The 27,415-nt window shown below is 38.5% G+C and overlaps 2 protein-coding genes across 2 annotated transcripts; one reads left to right on the plus strand and one right to left on the minus strand.

Annotated features, from left to right (window-relative positions):
- Positions 1-3,736: 3,736 nt before the first annotated feature.
- Positions 3,737-23,151, minus strand: LOC139733391 (uncharacterized). Its single transcript, XM_071644221.1, has 10 exons — positions 23,107-23,151; positions 15,846-16,169; positions 15,296-15,552; positions 12,668-12,733; positions 11,960-12,073; positions 9,865-9,974; positions 7,533-7,644; positions 5,887-6,017; positions 4,731-4,878; positions 3,737-3,774 (listed from the first exon to the last, which is right to left on the minus strand). Exons 2-10 carry the CDS (start codon positions 16,140-16,142, stop codon positions 3,744-3,746), a joined length of 1,266 nt encoding a protein of 421 aa, XP_071500322.1. The 5' UTR covers positions 16,143-16,169; positions 23,107-23,151; the 3' UTR covers positions 3,737-3,743.
- Positions 23,152-23,808: 657 nt separating this feature from the next.
- Positions 23,809-25,806, plus strand: LOC139733392 (uncharacterized). The gene is made up of 2 exons (XM_071644222.1): positions 23,809-24,849; positions 25,451-25,806. The coding sequence occupies exons 1-2, from the start codon at positions 23,857-23,859 to the stop codon at positions 25,745-25,747; spliced, it is 1,290 nt and encodes a 429-aa protein (XP_071500323.1). The 5' UTR covers positions 23,809-23,856; the 3' UTR covers positions 25,748-25,806.
- The last annotated feature ends 1,609 nt before the right edge of the window (positions 25,807-27,415 follow it).

Here is a 27,415-nt window from a genome sequence, read left to right on the forward strand (position 1 = left end):
ATATATATTTGTGTTTTCATGGTAGATGTTTTCAGATGAAGTAGATGATCAGTAACATTTGGCAGGAACACTAGATTTTTAAGATGAAAATTTTCAGGCAGCATTTCAACAAATATGATAACTTAATCATTTGTATCATAAAGCAGTAATACTTGGGCTATGTATCATGATATTCAACCCTTCAAATTGAAGAAAATTAAAACAACAGCAACAAACAATCAATTTGACATGTCAACAGTCGCTATCAAGAACAAACACACACACATATGTATTATATAGAGACACACACACACATATAAAGAACCCTTACAAAAAAACAACAACAAACAAACTAACAATGAAACAATGTCTCTGGCACATTTGCTGCAGACTTTTGGAGTCCCCTCTGGGATGGTTAATACACTGTAGTTTTATCAGAGGAGGTTTGTACACTACGCTAACTAGTATCTCAGAGACTCCAACCCCAAGCACCTTCTGATCTGGAGATTCTCCCGCCTGATACCCCAAGCAAACGGGAGACTCCAACTTGATGTGCCTGAAGCGCACATTACGAGCACAAAGTTCCTTGTGGTCTAGGGTTCTAGATGCTCTCTCGTGCTATCTAAGGCTTATTTTTCAACATACAATGAAATTAAGTAAGAAATCATTTCAAGCGGGAGAACGGGAGATTCTGCAAAAAATGGGATTTTGGCGGGAGATCTCCCATCGAAAGCAGGAGAGTTGGAGTCTCTGGTATCTCGTCATGGGAGTAGAGGTTTTTTCCTTCTTTTTTTTTTTTTTTCTCATTTGTTGTGGGTCAAGAATCTAATAAACAATAGAGGGCAGTAAACATAATATTTTGTTCCTTCCAAGGCACTGAGTGATATACATATGTATTGAGTATATCAGTGAAGATAAGTGATTTTTGTCAACTTTCTTGCAAGTTCATCCTGTATCTAAAGTTATACAGGTCTTTGAAAAGCGAATGGACATTGAAGAGGACTTGTCATAATTCCTCTGCAGAAAGTGGCTTTACAAAACAATAATATGAACCTCTAAAACTGCTGGACTTTATAATAATGCATATGACCAGCAAATGTATAGTATTACTTCTCAACAAAAGGGCATCAAATACTGAATAAAACTTTGCCAGAATGATACAGGTAATAGCTAAAAATTGCAAGACGTGATAACATTTCACTTTCATTTGCCTACATACAGTGTCTCACCATAGTACAGATCACATAATATCATACATAAATATTGGGATTTTGATTCATTTAACACGAGAACAAGCGTGCATGTAACAAGAACTATGGAAATAAACTTGGCTTCATTGTTATTATAACCAAAATGTAACAAGCAGAGTACCGGATCTCAGCAGTTTTCTGAAAAAAATCTGAGATTCCTGTAGCCTTCATGCCTTCCTCTAGGTCAAGGTAAAAGTCAGGGAAATAATATAAAGAGATAAAAAGACACAAAGTGAAATGTTGTAAAATTTGAAAGACAATGTATAACAATTCCATACATGTACACATGTTAGTTAGACAATGTGAGAATCAAACAATATGCCAATCAAACAATATGAGAATCCAAAATTTGGACAATTCCAACACATTTGAGAATATTTACTCCAGTAGTTGAACATGTTCATATTCTATTCTGCCTCAGTTCCACTTGTTCTGCATTCTTAATCCTGATTTACATAATCAATGAGCAAGATATACAAAGAAGATACCAAAAACACTTTCTTTACAAAATACATTTTCTTGCCTGAAAAGGTACAAATAATTGCTTTTACCCAGGCACTGGATTTTGGAGTACAATTTCTTGTGATTCTTTTAATAGAGTCTGGATACTTGGCTACCAGACTTTTAAAATGACAGATATCTACTGATTTTGGTGATGCAACAGAGTCTGAATGAACACATCATTGAGACTACCACTCACAGACTTGATCTAGAGAACATATGTGATCTCACATTAGGCAAGCACAGATCGTGGATATTCCTCCCTCACACCCCCTCCCCCCTCCCCCACATACATTCACACACACAAAGTATTGATGTTTACAAAATATCCTACAATTCTGTAAGAACTCATCACAATATTGTTTCAATTGTGCAGAAACATCTTTAATGGACAAAGTTCTATAAGTTTGATTGGCCTCCACATACATTGTGGGTGATCATCCATTCATTCTTCATGGCTATATAAAATAGTTGCCTATGGTATGAATCTTCTTATGTAATAAAAACACATGTTATGCATCAAACTCGACCCTCTCGATTGCAGCATTACGAGTGTACATTATACAGGTATACTGAACTTCCATTTTGGTTACTTGACTACTAATCAGGAAAGAAGAAAAAAGCCCTGGTAGTTCAACATTTTCACTTGCCTGAGCATTCAAGCACCCTCATATACCTGTGCTGCGATCAGTGGTATTTACGCTGACAAAATAAACTGAGTAGCTTACTGAAACTATGCTAATCTCAATAACTGTTTTCTTTAAGATCAAACATCTTGCCATTAAAAAAGAAACAAAAATAACTAAAAAGGAATAAAAATGAAATCAATTCATAAAGAGCAAGTAGTATTACCTCATAATTTTTGAATGAGTGATATATTGATCTTTGATTTCAGAAAGTACAACCTAACCAGGTCCTGTTGTATGAAAAAAAAAAGATACTGCTGTACATTGTTCAGGAGCACTCATGTTTTCCAAACACAAAATTAACTGCTGTTCAGTTGTATCACCCCGCAGAGCAGCAGTACAAAGACTTTAGTTCAGACTAAAGGACTAGACTTTGGTAAGAATGATGTGATATGCCATTAATTATGCGGTGCTTCCATTTTGACGATAAGTTTTGGTTTTCAGATCTATGTCATCGTAAGATAGAAAGCTCATGAAAAAAAAATATATATATTGCTTCCTGTGGCAGAAATGCATTGTATAATTGTGTATATGGTTGAAAAAGGCTGACTTTCTTTTAAAAAAGTATAATTTCTAAAACTCACTCTTTTGCTGTGTTTCTCTTGAGTACAAATTCAACCACATTTTAAACTGCCTTTCAAGTCTCAATTCACAAATACTGCTCTCAAGAAATTATGACATAAATACAGTCAAGGAATACCACTTTAATTCCAAACTCTACAATCTATGGTAGCTCTGTGCGATAAAGCGACCACATATTTGCACTCTTTTCCTAATCTCAATGGAACAAAGATCTGAAAATCTGAACATAATACCCCATCAAAGCAGCCTCCTTTTTCCCAATTCTTTGTTGAAATTCACAATTTATCAGTGTTATCGCCTACTCTGAAAATTTAGTAAGGATGAAATGCAGGCCAACTTTGGAAAAGAGCTACAAATCATGTTCGACCACCAAAGTATAAATGGGTGCATAGATTTTGAAATATGATTATGTTGTGCCATAAACACAGCTTTCTTCATTGCTCATTAACTACCAGTAATTTAAAATTCATCAATGATTATTCCCTCTGAAAGACCCTGAAATCTCAGACAAAAGAAAGATAAAACACACATCTATTTTGAAAAGAAGCTAGAAATCATTTTCAGGGGTCGTACATGATTATACCTGACGTCCAAAAGTGGGCGGATGATAAATCGTCGAGGCTTGTTCGCATAGTCCTTGCATAGAAGCTCAACCTGAGGCGCTGCTAATGACCGTCTGTGCAGTGAGGGGCCATCTTCCCGATAACTCACCATCACATGATCTACACCACCATAGTGCTGCATATTATGAGGAATCCGTGTCTACATCCCGGTTGCTTCAGATAACGGAAAAAAAAGTGAAGAAACAAAAAAAAAAAAAAAACCCACAACAAATCAAACAAATCAGCAAAATTCTCAGACCCACATTTAGGAAGTCCCTCCTGGACAACTTTTTTATCTAATTTGTTGGCAGTACACTTTCGGTTTATCTGTCAAAAGTCTCATGTCCAATTTTGATGAAGCCTTTTTCAAACTGTTTGCTTAAATTCAATCTGTCTACTTTGAGAAAATTGACATTAAATATAGCAATTAAGTGAATGCAGTGGATATATGCTATTTTATAAGCACAAAAAAGTTTGAGGAAAATTTGATAATTCCTCCAAAAGTTATGGATTTCAACACTTATGAGAAAATGTGTGTCATCATTGCAAGACAAGATTAAGGCTAAGGCATATAATGATGAATATGATGTCCCAGTGATGAAATAATGTACAGAAAATATATAGAGCACTCCAAATATTTTCATTCTAGATGAATGAAAAACAAATCAACTTGATACCTACATCAGAAATTTCAATCACGTCACATGCCAGCAACATGTCTAGGGAATGGGTATTTATCATAGAATATCATAAACCTATACTTGCATTGATGACACACACACCTTTAACCAAAACTTTCATTACTGGTGGCTCCTGTTATAACAAAGTCCTTGGGACTTTCAGCTTTCTTTCCATATATCAAACTGTTGTTATAGCCAAGAAAGTAAGTACATAAAGATATTTTAGACTTTGGGACTTGAATTTTTTAGTAATACATCATTGTAACAACATTTTGTTTTAGCTATGATCTTTGTACCAGAAGTGCAGCATATTCATAACTATAGAATAACTCATCCAAATTTTCTCAAAATTAAATGAAGGTGTGTTCTACTGACTTTTCAGCATTTAATGAAATCAGAAAGTAAATCTGGAAGTGGGAAAGTGGACTCTAAGACTTGGATGTCACTCACTGGTAGCAGTATTCCGCAATCCCCCATCCCTTCTTGCCGTTCACGACGACATGGACAAAACCCTCAAAGAGCTTTGCCTCTCGATTCTTGCCCATGTAGAAGACTGGGGCCGTCTGGACCTCCACCTCACAGTCAAACCTCTCCTTGCCTGGCATAGCAAAACAAAATCAAAATTGAAACAAAACACAAAGAACATCAGAGAGACAAGATAGCACAAGTTTTCTGCTTCACACTTTATTCTCCAAAATATTTCAGGAAATACTGCTGATTACACTAAGCCCCCCCCAAAAAAAAAAAAAAAAAATACACAGATTTGTTGTAATTTGTCATTTGTCATTTGAAGTATTATAGCATTCATTATCTTTCACTCTTGCATTCATTTAATAATGCATGAAAACTTTAATGACTTGAGACCTCTAAACAGTACCTATTCCAAAAATCCATCTCTCAATGGATCTTCTGGGTGTATGATTCGGAACTTCTTGTACTAAACTTATTGCCACATGGATGGAAATCATTCAAAAGAAAATACATAAAATGTCAGCCTATGTAGCCCACTTGGTTCCCATACACATTGCAGATGACTAAAAAAAAAGAATCAATTAATGTCGCAACAACCACCACCAAAAAAATAATGATAACAATTATAGCCTTGTCTTTGAAATGATGCATAACTCAATCAAAATGGACTCTTCTAACCCATCTAAATATAGGAAAGAATGCACACACTCTGGAAAAGAGTGAACTGAGAAAAGAGGCTCTGAACTACAGGGTCTATTCAAGGACATAATCTTTACCAAGCCATGCTAGCTGTGTGATTAATGGGATAAAAGAAGGACCTGAGCAACAACAATGAAGGGATTATCAGATTAAGCTGAAAATTGAGCATGCTTTTTTAACAATACTGTCCATGATTAATGTCAACTTTCAAAGCAGTGCAATCATCCTTTCTAAAGTTATTCATGCTGAAAAGGAAGAGTGTGTTCTTTTGGGACAATGAGTCTGTGGGGCATGACATTTATGTGGGAAGGATTATAACCCACACAAAAATTCATAAAGATAAACACACACACACTACACATACAAGTGAGAAATGGTGTACATTCATCCCCCTAGGCTCTTGAGTGATCAACTCCACCTGGAACCACTGACTTACCACAGATAAAGCTAAACTTGTACTTGTCTGGAATGGCCCACTCTTTCTCCCCTGTGGTCACCATGTCAAAGGTGCTGTGGGTCAGCGTGGCTTTGTAGTCGCCTGGACGCATCACGTAGCCCGTCGTCAAACTTTTGACAGAGAGAGAGGGGAAAAAAAGGGGTAATTCACAATATTTCAAAGAAAATCCGTCTACTTGGGTCTGTGATTTACAAAAGGAGCTGAGTGACACTGGATATTAAGACAGTCAATATTCTGAATGTGGAAAACAATACATTGGACTACCTCTGAAGTGTATAACTGCCCAGAACACATATTGGAAACAGTGTTGGGTAACACGAGATGGACACTGCTCATGACCAATTGCTATTAACTCCTTATGTGCCACGTTCGCACGTCCTACTCAGTCGACGGCATGCCAAGTTCGCATATCCTGCTCAAATCCACAAACCTGCCCAAACCAATTGATAAATTGTGCCATTCCACGGTACAACAGAAGCGTTTCTGGCGATTCCATTCCTGCCACGTGCGGCTTGTATTTTATGAGGTGATTGCCTATCTAGCAGTGTTCCCTACTGGATTTGCAATGAAATTGTTTGTTTCTATTTGTTCTTGTTTGTGCAGAAGTCATGCCTCTACAATAATGTAACTACTGGTCATTTGAAAGCAAAACAAATTTTGATTTGTCATACAATTTTCATTAAAGTAATGCTTCACATTTTCTCAACAACTTTGCGCATTAAACTTGCGGGGTAACACAAATCTAAGAAAGCTACAAGATTTGAAACATAGAATGTTTTCCTGAAGCATGAGTACGTTGCTGTCTCGGAATAATGTGGCACACAGGGTGTTTATACCATGGCTCATAAAGAGTTAATGCTCATTATCACTGCCTTTAACATATATATCACTGACTTAAAGGACAAGTCCACCTTTACATAAGGATTGAGAGAATGCAGCAATATTAGTAGAACACATCAGTGAAAGTTTGAGGAAAATTGGACAATCCGTTCAAAAGTTACGAATATTTTAAGTATCTGCGCAGTCACTGCTGGAAGAGGAGACTACTACAGTGTATGATGTCACATGCGTACAACTATATAAGGAAAAGAAAGAGAGAATTTCACAAAACTTTACTTTTTGAATAAAGTGTACAGTTCTTCGACTTGCTACTGACGTATGTTAAGGGTAATATTATTCCCCCTGCCTTCTGAAAGAGCGAAGCCGAGTGTTCTTTTGTTATGCAAGAAAAATGGAAATATGTTGAATTTTTTGAATTCTTTCTTTCTATCGTTGTACTCATGTGACATCACAAGCTATAGTAGTCTTTTCATCCAGCCGTGACTGAGCAGAAACTTCCAAAATTCATAACTTTTGAACGGATTGTCCGATTTTGCTCAAACTCTCATTGATGTGTTCTACTAATATTGCTGCATTCACTCAACCCACATGTCTATGAAAGTGAACTTGTCCTTTAACATGGCATCTCTTCTGAAAAAAAATAAACCAAACCCCCCCCCCATAAAAAAAAAACACACAAAAAACCACACACACAAAAAAAACCCTCAGAGCACTCTAATGTCAGAGATAATGTTGGCACATCTGCATGATGACGCAAAGAGAAGAATTGTGACACAAAGTCTCACCATGAAAGTCGGCGAGGATAGCAGATCTTTCCGGCGTGTATACACGTCCCATCCTCTAGGTGCAGCATGTGGATGGCATAGCGGTGCAACTCACTCCAGTCTCGATAATTCCCTGTCACATCAAGGGACAGATAATGTAAGTTTCTTGTGTGATCACAACATTTCAAACTTTGATCTTTGACCTCTATCCTTTCCACACATCATCCCACATTAACGTACAAGATGTATAATCTACCCTTTTATTCTATGTAGATGTATAATCTACCCTTTTATACTATGTCCACATTCCTAGTTCTTGGACATTATGTCAAATGCTTCTATAGTTGCTGAGTGGAAAAAAAAATAGAATTTGATTTGGCCTTTACAATATCTTCCATTGCATCTATGGAGTTCACTGCCTGAGTACTTCAAAATGAATTTGATATTAACATTTTTCATGGCTACAAGTTTAATGACCTCAAATAATATCGATGACCTTACTTTTCATAAATAAAAAGACAGACACACAGATTTCTCATAATCTGCAACCTAAGTGATTTGAAGTTGGTAAGCACTATTTGGGCACCCGTCCCGCTTCATCATGAATATTCATCATCTACAGGTATCCGTAATACCGTGGAAATACATAATTTTTTACATTTCCCAGCAGCGTTTTTAAGTTTCTCGGCAAAACTGAACATTTTTCCATCTCCCGGCGAGACGTTTTTACTTTCCCCATTGATGCAATTTTCGAGAATTTTACATTTCCCGGCGAAACGTTTTTATATTCATATGGCACACATCAGGCGTTCTGCCTTTTACTAGTACAGTATCTTACTGCCTGATGAATATTCATGATGAAGCGGGACGGGTGCCCAAATAGTGCTTACTGTGATTTGACAATAAAGTCAAGTCAAGGAGTAAAAGAAAAACTAGATATATCGCTACAGCGACTGATATGCCTCCGCCATAACGCATGGTTTTCCTAATAGGTCTATAGTACAATGTCTTGACAATGTGTGATGACAGTTTCAAACAATTGGCAAAATATTAAAATGACAGGTTTGACACAAATGGGCTGAATGTTCACTTTCCTAGAACTAGGTTCAACTGGATGAATTATTAAAATGTCAGAGTGCAGGTATTTGGGGAACTGATGATTTTTACTTGACTTTTGACCCTTTTATAAGTTTATGCATTGAGTAAGTTTTCAAGGTATTGAGAAAAAGTATTATTTCAGTATCAAATGGGAAAATAGCATTATCTAAACCTGGCCTTTGACCTTTGACCTCACAGTTCCAAAGAGAATCACTGTTAGGTTGAACATGCATAAATATGTAAGTTTCATGATGATACCTATAAGTGAGTTACTTTTGAGATATGGAGGAAAAAGTGCAATTCAGCACTTTCACTTGACCTTTGACCTTTTGACCTTTGACCTTTTGGCAAGAAACTTCCCACAGAATATATATTGGGTAATACATGTATACATCAAGTTAAAAAAAACAAAAAACCTTCATTCATTGCATAAATATAAGGAAAGTAGTGATATTTCGAGGAGTTGACCTTGACCTTTGACCCCTGATCTTTGACCCATGACCCCCAACTTCCCTAGATAATCACTGCCCATCGGTACAAGCATATATACTATTAATAGTTCCATGAAGATACCTTGAACCATTTGCGAGATATGGAGAAAAACATGAAATTTCAATTTTTTTTTTCACAAAATAACCTGTGACCTTTGACCTTTGACCCTGTGACCCTAAAATCCACACAAAGTATTATCCCCCAAGGATATACCCTCATACCAAGTTTGATGTAAAACCACCACACGGTTCTTGAGATATCGACAAAAACAAAACGGGACGGACGGACGTACGGACGGACGGACGGACGGACGACCCGAAAACATAATGCCTCCGGCCACTTCATTGCGGAGGCATAATAAAGACAAAATATCACATCAACCATGGATAAAACCAATATCATTATTTGAAGAAAATAACTTTCTTTGTACTTCATGTCAGAATTTGATGAAACTTCAGTTATTGTGTTTGCCAGAGTCTCCTCAATTTGTCAATGTTATTAAACTCAAACAGCATATGGAAGTGCACTTCAGTCCTTAGTGTGATTTTAATGGTTGAATGGCACAGAAAACCCCATAGATCTGTACACACTGTCAAAAGTCCCTTGCATGGAAAATTGTAAGGACTTTTAAACATTACAGGAAACTGAAAACTCCCCACAAACACAAGTGGATCAAATATTCTACAGATAGGGCAAGAACCATACATTCAGCAAAACCACACACCTCCACCCCATTTTCTGGGAGTGGGCAGGTGAGGCTTACCGTATGAATGATCTCGCATGCCAACCAAGGTCACCTCACGCTTGTTGTGACCTTCGACCTCTATCGTGCCCTGGAGTTTTCCAAACTGTTCATGGTGAGTCTGGTGAGATCTGTCGTGCAGAGATAAACAAGACTTTGAATACCTGAAACAACCACTCATTTGTACAATATCATCTGTTGACTTGAAAAAGAGAAGGACTGCCCCATAGGAAACAGGTAAAGGAGTACTGTAAAATGGGGAATGTTTTTGTGCATTTCAATTTCGCGAATTTAGTGAGCGGCAAAATGCACATGAAAGTTCTTGCCAACACAATATGCATTGAACGCCAGTGGCAATTTGCAAAAAATTCATGCCGCAAGAAAGATTGTCGGCTCCAATTCGCGAAATTTTCATGCCGCGAATATATCACGTTTTATAGTATGGCCGAAAATAATGCGTAACTGAATCTATACCACTGGACTTTTTTGTGAAAATCATGGAAAATAAAGTTTTGTGACTTTGACTAGTTTTTTCTTCAACCAAATGGAGCTGAAGAAGTGACAAGTCCTAAAACTGAACTCTCCAAGAGTTTTCATAAGTAAGTTCTATGGAAAACAATCACATGTTATTCAAATTCATGAAATTCTTCTGTCGAGATGCTTTCATTGCAACTGATTGACAAATTGCCCTGCATTGACGTAAATAAGCACTGAATTGATCAGTGTTTTAGTAGTAGCCATGATAAAAATCATGGGCGTACATACTCGAGCGGAATCACATGTTGTATATATACGTACAGCATGGATGTATCAAAATCAACATTGGTATGGCCGATATCCAACTTCAGCATGAAAGGTCTCTGCACAATTTTTATTGCTAGAAATACATTCTTCTATTAAAGATACAGTAAAGCAAAAAACAAACTCTAAGAGGAAAGCAAGGGAAGAGACAACTACGCAATGTACTGCAAACCTCATAAACCAAATATCTTGTGAGGTTTTCACTGTCACGAATTTCGCGAGTCAGGTGCTATTTGCGAAATTAAAGACACGTGAAAATAATGACTCTGATTATGATATGAATGTGATGCACACGCATATATTTCTCAAATCAGTAGAGCACTTTACGATCGCCTTTTGTTATGGCATCAACCCTCAGCTGCTTGGCGCGCCTCGCCCTAGCACAAACTAGAGCACGCACTGTAGTGCGCGTATGAATACCTCAAACATGCGCAGCTTGAACTCTCAAGGTCATTGACCCTATCATAAAAACCATAGACATTTCCGCATCACTATCAAAATCTAATTATCTGTTTCTTGTGTCATTTTCAACCTTTCCAGCAAGTTTCATCCAAATCCGTTGGCAACGTTTTGAGTTACTGTGCACACAGACAAACAAACAAAACAAGGGTAATGAAAACATAACCTCCTCCCTTGGCGGAGGTTTTAAAGGACAAGTTCACCTTCATAGACATGTGGGTTGAGTGAATGCAGCAATATTAATAGAACACATCAGTGAGAGTTTGAGCAAAATCGGACATTCCGTTCAAATGTTATGAATTTTGGAAGTTTCTGCTCAGTCACGGCTGGATAAAAAGACTACTATAGTTTGTGATGTCACATGTGTACAACGATTTAAAGAAAGAATAAAGAAAAATCAACATATTTCCATTTTTCTCGCATAACAAAAGAACTCTCGACTTCTCTCTTTCAGAAGGCAGGGGGAATAATATTACCCTTCACATATGTCAGTAACAAGTTGAAGAAATGTGCACTTTATTAAAAAAGTAAAGTTTTGTGAAATTCTCTTTTTATTTTCCTTATATCGTTGTACGCATGTGACATCATACACTAGTAGTCTTCTCATCCAGCAGTGACTGGGCAGATACTTAACAAATTCTTAACTTTTGAAAGGATTGTCCGATTTTCCTCAAACTTTCACTGATGTGTTCTACTGATATTGCTGCATTCTCACAATCCTTATGTATACGAAGGTGGACTTGTCCTTTAATGACTTTTGTGCCAGCGCTGTCACTCTAATGGGACTCCCTAAAGGAAATCTTTCCTCGACTGCCAAGGACAACTACTAGTCTCTTGAGAACCCTGCTTTCTTCACCTCTTCAGCTCCTCAAAGAACTGCCTGGACCATTTTTCCCTGGCGATGGTGTCGGCCATCAGCGAGGCATCCAGGTCAGTGTCAAAGTCGAAGTATGTGGTCAAAGCCGTCCACCTGATAGGGGAGAGGGGACAAATGTAACATGGAGACATGAATTGCTGCTACTTACTGCAAGCTGGAATTGTGAGCCCTCTACACCACAGGAAAGATTTTACAACTGAATTTGATTACGTAACAAACTATCATCTGAAAGAACACAACATCCAAAATACATTAAAACTGTCCATAATCATCATACTTTATTGCACGGTGATGTGATATCACAGAAAACATAATAAAATAAAGGGTACCTATAATTTCAACCACAAAAATCAGGGTATGTCAAACTGTTTGGATAACTTTTTTTTTCTCCAGTGTATGCACAATCTGATTGACTGAATATGTGCTTTCAATTCCACTAGTACCCCTACTAATCAATTCATTACCAGCTTATGAAATCCTCACGGACAATCAGGGCCCCCATTTCATAAAAGTTGATATGATAGGAAATCCTGCTGGAATGGCAACTTCACATAGCAGCAGCCAATCAGGAAGCTGGATTCTTGTGATTACCACAACAATTGCCATTCCAGCAAGAGTTGCTATCATATCAAGGTTTTATGAAATGGAGCCCAGATCCACCATGGTCCTACTTGCAAGGGGGCATACCTGAATTCCATTGACACATCCAGGAGCTCTCCTTCTGTCCAATTTTTCTTCTTGGCATCAACAAGTCTGGAAAATAGAAGAAGTCTGGTCAAACACTACATAAGAAAAGACACACATGCACTTGCAAAGTGTATACTCTCACACAACATTTATTACTATTGGAGTACCATCATAAAAAATGGTGATGGCTGGTACACCTGTAACAGTAAGGAAAGGAACACAAAGGAAAAAGGAAGATAAGAGAAGGGAGGAGTAAGCGGAGAAGGAGGAAGAGGAGGAGGAGGAGGAGGAGGAGGAGGAGGAGGAGGAGGAGGAGTTACAATGTGTATAAATATACTCTCATACAATTGTTATTTACTACTGGAGTACCATTATGAATATGGTGATGACAGGTACAACTGCAGAAAAAGGAACATACAGGTGTATGTGGAAGAGGAAGAGGGGAGTAGGAGGAAGGGAAGGTGAAGTGTCACAATGTGACCAGTTTTACCCCCCCCCTTCCTCTCATTTGCTTTAGGATCATGCTCACATCTAAGTTTTATATTGAATTCACCAGGTAGGGATTATTCAAAGGAACGGGATAAGTTACCAGTCTGCCTAGCAAGTCAATAACACATAGCCCAGGGTTTTGGCATATTTCACACAGGTGGGTTTAATTGTGTAGGATGCAAAATCTTTTGTGTTTGTGTATGCAAGTGAGTATGAGAGTGCCAAGATGTAAGAGAGAGAAAGTGTGAGAGTGAACAGATGACACCCAGAGCTTCTTGCAGAAGGATGTGAGACTGAGGAGCTGCAACCCAAGCTTCTATATGTGTGTTATAGGGATTTGGAGGCACTGAGGCTGAGGCACATGCCCAAACTTGCAAATTGGTTGTGCATGGCTGGCAGAACCAGAGCACTGCAGGCAGCGTGACTTCTGGCAGCACAGGCCTGGAGAAGCCCCCATTTCCCCCAGCTTGACGCACCCCTCCATGAACTGTAAGTTGTCATACTAATTGTATTTTGTTTTTGTTTTTTTTTGCATATCCTTTTTACATCAAAGTGGAGGAAAATTTTAATTGCTTGTAATATATCATTTGAGTAAAAGTATTTTTTCCTGGTAGTGGAAAGTGCGAAAAGCTGTAATATTCTGAAGAGTTGTAATATTCTGAAAGCAGTGTAATCAATTTTTATATATTTCACATAGAATCTGAATTTCAAGAAGGAAGACACCTATAACGTAAGAAATACAATTGTTATGATACGAGAATGATAATTATGCTTCGTTTATTGCATTAAATTTATTGTATGCAGTATTCTTGAGGAGTATACATATATATCACTTCAGAGTAAGAATAATAAAAGTAAGAGGCAGTTTGAACATGAGGAAACTATTAATTTAATTGGTTTATGAAGTTGCAGTGTACAGAAGTTATAATATGTACAATTCAAGAGGGTGATTTGTTACAATAGATAAGAATGTACCGGTATTTGAATAGATTATACAGATACATACCTTTTGTTGATCAGATGAAAGTGGCAGACAAGTGGCAGAGAAATGGCAGAGGGAAGCTTAAACGTAGTAATGATACAATTATCCCCTCATTTCTGAAACCCAATGTTTTAATTACCTCAGGGATGAGCTGGGCTCATGACAAACGTCCAGCCCGCATCGCTATAACGCGACATCCTGCAGGCATCGATCCTGAGCTACTATTTTGCACGCAACCCTATCAGCACTCAACAGTATCATACGCCACTCTTTAAAACCCCATCATTATTTGGCATCGGTCTGCGGCGTTTTGTCGCTGGTCGGGTCTCAAAGCTTCGCCTTCGGAACTACTCGCCATCCTTGTCCTACAGGATGACGCACCTGCCCATCGTTTGTCCGTAGGTAAGACCCAGGGACACCCCAACTTTGTGAACTTCACGAGAGTGATCTAAAGGACTTGATAGCTTGATCTGCTCATACCCCCTCCCAGGTGCTACTTAACCACTAAGTCCTACGTATATGTTCGTCGCCGGGGTGACAAGACCTCATATCTACAAATGTCAAATGTTCGGAAGAACCAAAAAACATGGCGGCCAAAGCATTATAGTGAATGGGATAGCCTTTCCTTTGACATACCGTGGTGGCTTCATTTTTGGAATATAAGACAGTTGGGATTTGGACAGGACATCACTAAACCATAATTTTACTATTAATAAGAAAAAGTCATTTTCACCAAAATTGCAGATACAAGGTCTTGTCACCCCAGTGACAATTATGCCTGCCACAACGTTGACCTAGTATGATAATATTGTCTTGAAGCAATATTGTGTTGGAATACTACCTTCTATAACAATGGAATATATCAATTTGTCAATTTATGCACTCATTGATTTTATTTCATTTTGGCGAGCCGGAAAGCACAGAGCTTTGTCCCTAACAAACAATTTATTTCACCATATACACTTGTGTAATGCCACCCGCCTTTGTAGTTTGTGTACCATCGTACCACTGTAACAGGACTTAATCTATCGTCAGCCAGACTACTCAGAGCCAAGAGCTGACATGGAGGAAGAGCAGAAAGAGTCAAAGGAGGAGGAGGAGGAGGCAGAGAAGGAATAGGGGTACTTTGGAATGGAAACCTACAGTTGGTATCTTACCTCAATTTGCCCTTATAAGATATCTTCCACTCCTTCATAGCCTGAACGCTCTCGATGGTTAGTCCAGCGATGGAGTGTTTGTCTGGATGGCAGTCTTCCAGGGTTGTGCCTGGATGATCAGGAAGCTGCAAAACACCGACATCTGGCAGGACCAGGTACGTTAGGACATTTGCCAGCTGGTTCTGCCGGCGGGCGATCGCCGTGACAACGTAGACACCATCTTTGTTTGAACCGTTGAAGTACACTGCATCCACAGCCTATTTACAAGGGATGTAATCGATGGGACTGATCGTCATACAATAATTGCAGTTCCACAATTTTGTTATTATGAGGAAAAGAATACTTCTTCCAGATCTGGAAGGTCAAGAAATCTGCTTTCATCACTTCTTGCAACATTTTCCAATACAAGTAGTCACATTGTATGCATGAAATATCTCGACAAATTTTGAAGCTCGACTTGTCAGGGCAAAGTGAAGTTGCTTACATGTCATAGCACTTTGTGAATAAAAAAAGCGTCTTGGAATGATCATTGAAAAAGTGAATGTTTGACCTTTGGGAAGAAATATGCTGGAGGTAAAGGCTGTGCCTTATCCATGTCCTGGACGTTGTCGTAGAGCTTGACCCCGTAGCCCGCTTCCGAGGCCTTCATGCCGGGACGACCAGCAGCACCCCGCCTCTTTCGCAGCCTCATCATGAAGTAGAACAGCCAGTACTTGAGGCCAAACCAGCGCCCTCGCTGGGAGTAGATGCCCAGGACTGGTTCAGGGTCAGAGGTCAGGAGAGAGTTGAGGATGTAGAGAATTGGCGGTGCCAGGACTAGGACAGTCACCACCGACAGGAATCCCATGGTGCTACTTTTTTACGCACGCAATAGCTAAAAGAAAGAAAGAAAAAAAAGGACAACAATAATCAATAATCAATTCGCAAATCCCTTGAAATGAAGTGAGAATTCAAAAATTCCATACTAACTGTTGACTAACTATTACGGTGTTCTACGTGTATGTATAACACACAGACACTGAACCTGCAAGTTTAACATCACAACGCACTCATCAGATAGAAATCGATCAAAATGTCAAATGATGACATGAGCCATATAACCATTTGCAATGATATGTTACTGTACCGGTACCTCTTCTCAGAATTCAGTTTAAAAGCACTAGAAGCACAAGTTGCCGTTCACTCCAAAGCACACAAAACCAGGGTACTGTAGAACTACAAATTGTAGTTCTATAATTACCATACAAATACACCTGTAGGTATTGTATGTTATCATCTGCCACACTTTACACTGAGAAATTTCCACCAAGATCCATCTTATCTACACACAAGTGTGTTTGTGTGTGTGTGTGGGGGGGGGGGGGGGACACACTCTGAACCGCTAAATATAGCTGTCAGAAGAGTTTGCTCACCTCAGTACATGGTAGTTTGTGGAGATACTGAGGGAGATAGGGTGTGTCCCAGAATTTGATTTCAAAAGTAACCAATATAGTCCCAGGTTCTGTATTTCTGCAGTCTGATTAACCGTATCTTGATATATGCCATATATTTAGCAAGTCTTAATTTTTGGGAATTTGGACTTTCCGACAATTTTGTGAGTGGTTAAATTCGCGGTCGTGGAGTACCATACTGAATGGAATAATGTGAACTTGTGCGTCACATTCATGATCTGGAGGAGAGTCAATTTTTTTTTTTCCGCATGTCTTTAATTTGGCTAATAGCACCCGACTCACAAAATCTAACGAAATATTTGGCATATACTGTATATGCAGTATTTCAATTAAACTATTCATTCATTTGTTAAAATTTCATAGGGTAGTCCAGATACACTTCTTCTTTTTTCCCCCTTCATTTGGACCCTTCTTGCTCTGGATAATTGACTGTAGACAAAATTTTCAATTGCTGTTATCTTTTTAATTCTCAAATTGACAACACATTTCAGAATTCATCTAAAAGTTTCAGCATATATTTTCTCAAAAGACTTCCAGATTTAAAAAAAATAAATAAATTAAACCATTCCAATCTAATCTTCTGTGATAGTTAGCCCGTTGAGGAATGGACTGATTTTGCTATGTACAACACATATTTCCCATATTAGACACCTTCCCGGAGTACGTTGTATACTCAGGATTTGTCCTCAATGGGTTAAGCTCAGGGTTGCCAATTTAATGAAGAAGGAAATCATTTCTGAGGGCTGCAAAAATTTCCCAGGAAGATGACAGGGAACAACTCTTCAGAGTTACAATGTCAGTCATGTGCTGTGCATGTGAGAAAGATATGAGAATGAGATTATAATCATATGCATTGTAGGTTTTAAAATGAATGGGTCAAAGGTTTACCCAAGGCTGCAAAATGGAAATTGTGACCTCAGATGTTGAGTTTGACTTTTGAGCCTCAGCAGCCTAATTAACAAGATAAAAGGAAATACTCATGTGCCCATAATGAAGGACGGAGAGAGCATCAACTAATGACACATCCCTCCAAAATCACAAGAAAACAACAACTACTAAAAAGAAATCTTAAAAAAAAAATGACTGTGATACATTGTAACAACTCCAGATGACCACTAACATGTTCTCCCACAATTTAGACTTTTAAAAACAATCAAATATAAACGAAACATATGAGAACAAGACACAACAAAACTAACTTGTTTCCTTTCGGTGCCCAACATAAAATTTACATTGTATGTTTAAGTTATACGCGATACATTTTTAAAGTACACTTGGTACCTCCAAGTAGAGTTGTAATTCCATGGTACATGTATAGTATGGTTAACATGTGGTACATCTGATACCAAATGAAGGTATTAGAACGTGTTGTTTGTTTGAAATGTCTGCTGATATCTCCTCCTTTCTTTTTGTCATATCTTTTTGTCATATCTGATTCATTTTGACTTTAATCAATAGTAATGGATGTTTGTTTTGAGGGTCACTGAATTGCCATTGACACATACTCTGTACATCCAAACTGAGAGACGGTTGTTTATCGATGTTGATCAAAGTTTTGTTTGCTCTCTATCTGTCAAAGCCTGTGAACCACAATTGTGCTCGTTATGGACTTTGACCTGTCGGTGACACTGGTCGACCAACCTGCAGAGCAATATTAATAGCCCTCTGCCACGCCATGGGGTATCTCTACTGTATACTATTGTATTTCTATGGTAACACTAATATCGGCTTGAGAGTGACAGCGACAGCTTGTAATTACTGCACAGTCTGGAATAGCAACTGATAAACAAATTGTTTTTTTTTTATAATCATCTTTTGGTCTATTTGTTTGTGTTTTGTTTTAATCATCTTTTTGTCTCTTTGCTTGTGTTTTGTTTCAGGTTGTGGTGTGTGCAAGGAGGGTCAATCCTAAGTAGACTAAAATAAAAAATATGTGGAGGCTTATTTTAAATTCTTAACAAATGGGGGATACAAACAATGAAAGAATATTGAGTCAGCTACCCTAACAGTGTGACTAGGCATTTGAATTGATGGCATAAGCACAGTGTATTGATACACATGTATGTACCATTATTCAGCATCACCTCATGGTCTACTACTACACACATAAAAAATATGGATATAAAACTGTCTGACAAAAAACAATGTCAAATCAAACAGAGAGAAAGGAAAAAAATCTAAGCCAGCTCTAATTGCACGGCATTCAATTTTCCCCTAAAAACTCTCTCTTTTACCTCGAAAGCTTTTTGATCTTTGCAATCTACAAAACATGTAGGTGAGTACTGCCTTTGTACTCAGCAACACCATGTAGAAACATACATTGCACACTGGATATGTACATTGTACCATGTATGACATTGTTGTGAGTGACCTAATCTTGAAGCATAAAGTAAAATTTAAATCAACCAGATTTTCAGTTTTTATAAGTTTTTATTTTCCATTTTCTGATACACATCATTGTGATTTTTAAGTTAACTTTTCAAGCATTTTTTTCAATTTACTTCTATTGAACAATTTTTCTCTGAGAGTCTTACCTGTCTTAAAAAGAAAATCTACAATAACTTAATGTATAATATCAATGCAAGCACATCTGTACTTTATCTTTTCTATTTTCATCTAATGAATTCATTTGATCATCAGCCAATCCATTTTTCACCATTTGATATCAGAATAATCTCAAGACACTAAATATCACAGTTTTTAATTTTCAATTCTGAGTGCGCATACCTTACAAATTGGCTATGTGAATTTCAACCTACAGTTGTATTGTGCCAAATCAGTATGATTTCACAAATCTAAAACAATGACATTTGCAAAATTCAGAATTTAGAATCTACCCTCCCTCAGAAAGTTAGTATAAATAATGTATGATCATATGAGCTGTTGCACTATATTTGTGCCATTTTAGACACCACACTGATTCATGATGTTTGTAGTACCTTGACGTAATCCCCTATTTCAGTGAATACATTGTATTAACTAGTGCATTTTTAAAGTAGTACTATTGAGCATATGAGCAAAATTTGTCCAAATCAATTTCGTACACCATCACCTTCATATTCTGTAAAGCTACAATGTACAACAATCGTACATGTACCTGCAAGAACTGTGAGATACATGTAATGCACAAAAACTTGAATCAAAATCCATGTAAACACTGAAGAAACCGTTACAATTAAAGCTGATATATCCTTGAGCGTGTTTCTACTGAGAGCACCTCACATCCCTGGCATCGCCACGAATTTTGTCCAACGCAGCACCTCGTATTTTATGACCACTCGAGCTGTTTCTACTGAGCGATAAAATACGAGGTGATGCAAAGGTGACGTGCAAATGCGGCGATTCCGGAAGTCAGGTATTTTTAAGTCACAGATTTGGGTCACGCGCGCACTGCCTGCTTTGCTACAACTGCGTCGGCTATTTTTTGATTAGCCATTTCTCTTCGTCTTCCCATCCAACGATACCCCGCACTAACATACTGGTATCCTGCCACTGACTGATGAGAAATCTTTGGAGATCGAGGGTCCAGTTGAGATTTTCTCAAGACTGCGACATACTAATGTGGTACTCTCGCGATTCGAGACAATATAAAATGAAATAACGCGGTGTAAAATCAAGTAAGTGATGAGGGCTTAGTAATGCAATAAGTTAGGCTGTTAATCACGCGAACAATAGGCGATGAATGCCACAATTCACATGTAACGTAACGTATGGCCTATAACACATACACAAGCGAGTTGGTACCAACAAAGCATGATGCGAACACGGTCGCTGTGTGTACACACGTATTTTGTACACATGTGTGCGATGAACCGATTGAAAAGCGCGGGGAGAAATTCTAGACGTCCGATACACCACGAATTTCGCTACCCGGTGTGTTTCTACTGAGAATCGTCCTTTGCGTCACCACGCATCGACCACCTCAATAGATGGACGACGGAGCACCTCGCATCAGCCGGCATCGGCCACTACCAGATCTGTTTCTACTGAGGAAAAATTCGAGGTGTCACCACGCATCGGCTGGTATCGGCCGGCATCGGCCGGTATCACCACACATCGGCTGGCATCACCTCGAATTTTCGTCGCTCAGTAGAAACACGCTCCTTGAAAGACATTTTGTAGGGTACATTATCTTGAAACATTTCAAACTGATAATCTTTTGCACGAATCCTACAATTGGCAATTAAAGTTTTATAGTATGGAAACAACAAAATATATAAAACATCTTAAAACCATACAGCTGTGACAGCTCAAAGTTTCTAAAATGCTTCTTAGTGTGCCTTACATGAATTTTAGATAATAATTATAATGATAAATAAAATATAACAATGTTTCAGAAAGCAAACAAACAAACAAACAAACAACCAAACACACAAAAACTAAAAAACAAACAAACAAACAAACAAACAAACAAAATAAACACAAACATTGCAAAACAAGAACTAACTGAAGAATCATGAGTGGACAGAAGAGTTATGGTCCTGGAATCTAAGAATAGTCCCTTGAAAAAATTAAAAACAATGTAAAATACAATTTAAGACGGCGAGCATACACAACACAACAAATACAGTACAATGTAGATCTCCAAATGTACACCACCTAGTGTGTTACCTTCTTGAAATATAAATGTACCCCTCTCCAATATATTAAATTGTTTTGTGTTTCAAGCCCGTTTTCACAGTTTTGAAGATAAAAAAAATGAGCCCTTTTCTACAATCTACACATACACACTTGTATTTGTCTGTGTTTACAAAACAAAATATGTATGAATGTATATAGATGTATGCATCTCTTTGAATTTTGCTTTACTCCTTTTAATCTATTGTTATTAATTTTCATGACTATCTTTATCATGGTTACTATTCTACAATTATTTCATGCTTTGTAACTTGCATTTGTTGGTTGACTCGACTCTCACTTTGATTTTATTGCTTCTTCTTGGGACACCATGCCAGGTTAGGGCTCACTGCTTGCTCAGCTCCCCCCCCCCCCTTTAGTTTCAATATCAACTGCTTAATTGCTATTCATTCACTCTTTTCCTGTTCTTTATCCCTAGTATTGTTCCTTTATCTCATGTTTGATGTTGCCTCCCTATTCATCCTTAATTCATCCTTCACAGATTGCCCTCTTTGATTCTTGGAATCATGACTGACCCACCTCTGCCCTTTGTTTGTCCACCTTCCTGCTTTTAATAACCCCCCTCCCCTATGACTTTGCCCATGACATCCAACCCATACCTTTTGTTTTCTTTGTTCTGTGTCCCTTATTAGCCCTCCCCTGACTGTTCTTGTTTTGTGTAGTGTAGTCCCAGACATACTGTATGAGTGTATGAGACCGCTTTCCCCTGCCCGTTTGTCATTTTGCCTGTGACAAAGATTCTGCTAGGATCTAAAAGCTCAGGCTCATGATATTGACTCCACTTTTGCAGATCCGTACTTTTACTCACTTGCTCTCCATTTATAGTAAATTAGTGTTGAATTGCCTCTCTTTATTCAAGCACAAGCTTGGTTAGTAGTACTGGGCTATTGTGTATTGTTTATTTTGTATTTTAACGTTAGAGGGCATATCTGTAGTTGGTAGTTTGCCATAATTATGTACACATTGAAAGTGCATCAGATCACGACATGACACAGCCACAGGCAAATGATATTTGATACATATTCTAACCGTTAAGTTTATTTTGCCAGTGTTTGCAGGACTCTTTGCTGTGACTGTGTACACTCTATTACGCTACAGCAATGACAACAGTAAGCATTGATACTTAATTATGAATCGCGAATGTAGCTCTATTACCACTACTGTACTGGTACTACAGAGATGCCAAGTTCAAAAAACTTTTATGAGTGAGATTTTTATGACTTGGCGTCTCGGCGTTCGCGCGCATGCACCCGCGAACGAGGAGGGTGTCCCCCTCCCATGGTAGGGAGCTTTTTTAAATTATTAGCTCTTAATGATGCGATCTGGTGCATACTTAAGTGACTATTTTTTACTAATTTTGAAAGGCAAAAGGGAAATATACCTTCAATTGCAACTATCACTTTAATCCTTTGAGCTATGCTCCCTATTTTTGGCCCAAATTGCAGACTTCACCAGATGCGTGAGAAAAATGGATGCCATGCGTGAGATCGTGAGACAGACCCTAAATGCTTGAGTCTCACGCAGAATGCGTGAGACTTGGTAGCTCTGGTACTACTGTACCACTACACTACCACCCCACTTTCAGTACCAGTGCCTACCAGCATGATCGCGTGTCCGCACAAAGTCAAAGAGAATACCCGGGTATACCCGGTAAAGCGGTAGCTATTCTAGCTAGAATTGTACACAATTATGGCAACCAAGTTTAAGGTCCAGCTGGGTTACCTTGTTCAAGTTGTTGTTCACAGTGCAGTACCAGCTACCATCGGAACAAGATGAGTTTTCTGATTCGATCTAGGCCTGCAGCTGCAGGCTACACACCAATCACACTCTGTTGTATAAAGCGGTCACGTGAGCAGAAGCAACTGTCAGGTGGTTTATTGCGTGTTAGCGCATGGCGCGCTTGTGTACATTTTGTCAGTGTATCGCGCTCGCATGGATAGCGTTCATCTTTCAGCGTCAACAGCGTCAGCGTTTGCATTCGATACACTACGAGACCAGAATCCAGCAGAGCAGTGACGGCAGTGCAGTGTGGTGTCACCCCAACGCAACTTGGTACTTGGTACTTGGTACTTGGTTGAGGTCCTCCTGAATACTCCTACTGGAGTTTTGACTGGAGGTGCCGGAGGGTGGACATTTAAACAATTATTCCATTTAATAACATCTCCTTAAATTTAGCAGAATCCGTTTGTGTGATTACGGAAGAAGGAAGTTCATTCCATGCTTTAATTGTGCGGGGAAAAACGGCGCAAAGCTTCTCGGTCACCCCCTCCTTGGCCTTGAACCTTTCTTGGGGCAATGCCGGGAGATGCTGCAAGTTCAGGGTAGGCCTACCTAATGCTAAATAAAATGGCTGGATGTCTTGGCAACCGAGAGAGAGTTTTCCATCAAAAAGTGAACAAATTAGTTGGTGATCTGAGCAAATTAGAGCGGAACGAAAGGACCCTGTTCGAACTCAGCATTACGTGTGACGTGATGCCATCACGAATGGTTCAAAGATTCAGCTATCTACATCGCGATGTTTCTACCAGTACCACTACTTCCACTGAAAGTCCGTGCGACGGAAAACTGCTCTTCAAGCCCGCCAGTGATCCCCCAGTTCCGATGAAAGGGCGACAGACCTATCGCATGTGGAAAGCTATGGTTCAACTCGATGCTTCACCATTCACCAAATCGCGACTTACAACAAATCCGAAAATTCTTCACTTCGTACCTCTTGAGGAGTTCGATGTCGGCAACTTCTGCATGGAGGGGGTTGATTCTTTGGCACATTTTTTAGTGACCTTCTTGGAGGCATTCTTTCCAGGGTTAGAGGTCACACTAGAACAGTGCTTTGACATTAGCAAAATTAATCCTGTCAGCAGGTTCCACAAAGTGACAAAGAAGAAGCAGTTTCTGGTCACGGACATCTACACCAGACTGCACCAAGAGATGGGCATTGACCGCAAGGAGTACATCCTTGGCTTGACCTGGACTGACCTCTATCCATCCGATGACTTGAACTTTGCACTCGGGGAAGCACTGTACAGTCACCGCTGTGCCATCTTCAGTTTTGGTCGTTACGAACCAAGGACGTTCAAACAAGACAATATTGATGGCAGACTGAATAATGATGATATTGATAGAGTACCCTGTAATATGTCGAAATCAGATTCAAATGCACATGAATCTGTAAAAAGTAATATTGTTTCTGGACATTATGGTGCAGATCTTTTGACAGAAAAGGATACATTGACCGGAAGTGTGCAGAAAGAAATTGGCAACTGTGGATGTGCAACTGTGAGAGTGGCCAATGACTGTGACAAGACAACTCACAAAGGGACTGTATTACAAGAAGTAGATGAGGGACATCTTGTTGAAGAAGACAGAAAGATGTTAAAAAGAAGTGAGACTGCGAGATCAGACTTGGAGACTGTAGTTGAGGATGGACTGGAGATAACGGGAAATCTCCTGTGGAAGCTGATGAGGGTACATTGTACAAGTTGTTTAACGTATACAGCTCAGACTAAGTTTCAGGAGCCCCCCCCCCCCCTCTTTCTGTAGTTTGATGCTCTATCGTTGTACTTCATATATTTTCTATCCATTGTTTGTGTTTTATTCTACAGGTTTTGGTAGAGTAACAGTTTCTCTTCTTCGTTCCATCTCTTCATACATGTGTATTAAGTGAGCTTGTGTTAATGTTGCAGAATCAGAAGCCTGTCAAAGTAGAGTGGATTACAACTGCTAAATTTGCAACAATGGGCAAGGTTATAACAAAATGAAAGTCCCTGTTTATCAGACTCACACAGTGAAAGTCAGATGGACTAGTACATTTATAGACAAAAAGGTAATGCAATGATTTCTACAACCAAATTACCACATCCGTCAGGATTTTCATCTTGAAGAGAACTTTTCATCAGTAAGCCAAGGGTGGTAGCCCTACATTGCACGAGACATTTACAGTGTATATTGATCCACTGTGAGACAAGAGACTGTATTGTAGTACATATTAAATGTTGCTCTTAGGGTAATACACTGATAACCTTGTGTTTTGATAGTTTGCTTGTTTGTTGTTTGTTTTTAAATGCAGGTTTCCAGTCATGAACTCTGCCACCTCTTTGGTTTGTCCCACTGTGTTTTCTTCTCCTGTGCCATGAACGAAAGCAAGTCGGCGGACGAGGCGCTCACTCAGCCCCTGTTTCTCTGCCCCATCTGCCTGAGGAAGGTCCAGAAATTCCTGAACTTTGACCTCCGCTCCAGGTACCGTGCCCTGCTGGACTTGTGCAGAAGGGTGGAGAGGTTGTACCCATACGAGAGGTTGGCCGAGATGGTGAGGTGGTATGCAGGGGTGCTTGATTTCCTGTCGGAGGATGGTGACAAATTATGACACGTGTATATGTGGCATATTTGACTGCATGTGTGTTTGTTTCCACAAATTTTGCAAAATTAGTACCTCCACAAATATTGCCTCCTCTAATGCAAATGTGGTATATAATGTGTCATTATCCAAGGTGGGAGGTTGTAGGCCTATCAATTTTTTTTTTTTTTTTTTTTAATGAACATGAATTTTATTCTCATTCTTTCACCCTCATTCTACATGTAAATTAGGGAGGTACAAATGTACATCAGTTTGCAAAATTGTAAATACAAGTCCATACGGTATGTGAAATATCAGACATGCAATATAATTATAGCAGAACAATGCATGTGATGTGTTTAAAAGTGTGATGGACTTTATACATGTACATCTTACCTGTGAGGGATGTGATGATAAGAAATGAGGAATTACCTTCAATCAAAAGTACATGTAGTTGCAATCATTTGCAAGTCATGTTTGCAGTCTGCAAAGACAAGCAGACATTGCTAAATTATAGTTTTCCTGATCAGTGCAAGTTGTACAATTGATTTGCAGTATTCTAATATCAAGTGACATGCATACAAAAGTAGTTATCAATTCATATGTTCAACTCATAACACTTTTTGTAATGTGGCCACAATTGCCTTAAATGACATTTTTCAGTCCTAAAAACAGATCTATACAAGTGTACAAGAATTCAAGAAATGTTCTTGTTCAGCCACTGAACATTCTTAACTGAAGTATGGCATAGATGCCCATTTGTAGACTATTATGATGTTATTCATTTGATGCACTTAATGAGAGATATACAGTACATGATATTAACATTGATAAGATTACACCATTGGGAATGCAGAGAATAATTTGGTTTTTTGATTCTCTAAAGTTGTAAACAGAGAAAATATATTTTTTTTTATATCATTGGGTAGTGTTGAAGCTCTGAAATATCACTTACAGTTACAATGCACTGTAAAATGCATTGGTTACAGTTCATCTTTACAGAGAACATTAACATTTACTTGGATGATGTTGCTTTGAAATCTTTAAGTTACAAGTATCCTTCCTTGGATTATTATTATTATTTTTTTGTTATTACATTGTATTTTATCATCATTGATATTGCCTGTGTGTATTTTTGATGATTTTTTTAAAGATATTGTTTTTATTATCATTCCAATTAACAGCCTCCTCATTGTTGTTTTATTATTATTATTATTATTTTTTTGTTTATTAACCAAAGTAGTGGCATAGAAAAAGTGTCAAGGTACAATGTAATCTGTCCGCAAGGTTTCCTACAGCTCTGTCCTTATCGAAAAGCTCCCTCTAGAGGGCAAATGAGACTCAATGACACTTGTTCCACACAGTCTGGTTTGATCACTGATACCATGATTGAAAACCAACAAAGAGTGACAGGCTGATAACCCACTGTGTATTAACATTCCTTGGAAAATATATTAACAGTGCAACTCATCTGTAGATGTCGCTACATCCAGTGCATTTCCACCTTTCCCTGTTACTCAAGATCCACTGGAGATTTGCTACAGGGAAATGAAATCATCTCTAGATCTATTTCTTTCAGTAACTATGTCAAGTCTTCAATTAGCTTTAATGGCTGCTCTTTTAGTTTTCACTGACTATCAGCAGTTGTTCCAATGCAGAAATTATTTACTGTGTTGGCTGCATCACTGCTAAACTTCC

This window comes from Diadema antillarum, unplaced genomic scaffold (assembly GCF_040938485.1).
Source record: "Diadema antillarum isolate AM-2024a unplaced genomic scaffold, OU_Dant_1.0 seq00000474_RagTag, whole genome shotgun sequence".
Taxonomy (NCBI): domain Eukaryota; kingdom Metazoa; phylum Echinodermata; class Echinoidea; order Diadematoida; family Diadematidae; genus Diadema; species Diadema antillarum.

What these genes read in the sequence shown, in the direction of transcription:
- LOC139733391 (XM_071644221.1), bottom strand. Translation starts at nt 16,142, where the DNA reads ATGGGATTCCTGTCGGTGGTGACTGTCCTAGTCCTGGCACCGCCAATT. An exon ending in GATGTGTCAATGGAATTCAG is followed by an intron (nt 12,074 to 12,667) that starts GTATGCCCCCTT and finishes CTCCCCTATCAG; the next exon opens with GTGGACGGCTTTGACCACAT. An exon ending in ATTGCGGAATACTGCTACCA is followed by an intron (nt 3,775 to 4,730) that starts GTGAGTGACATC and finishes CGTTATCTGAAG; the next exon opens with CAACCGGGATGTAGACACGG.
- LOC139733392 (XM_071644222.1), top strand. Translation starts at nt 23,857, where the DNA reads ATGCCATCACGAATGGTTCAAAGATTCAGCTATCTACATCGCGATGTT. An exon ending in TCCTGTGGAAGCTGATGAGG is followed by an intron (nt 24,850 to 25,450) that starts GTACATTGTACA and finishes TTTTAAATGCAG; the next exon opens with GTTTCCAGTCATGAACTCTG.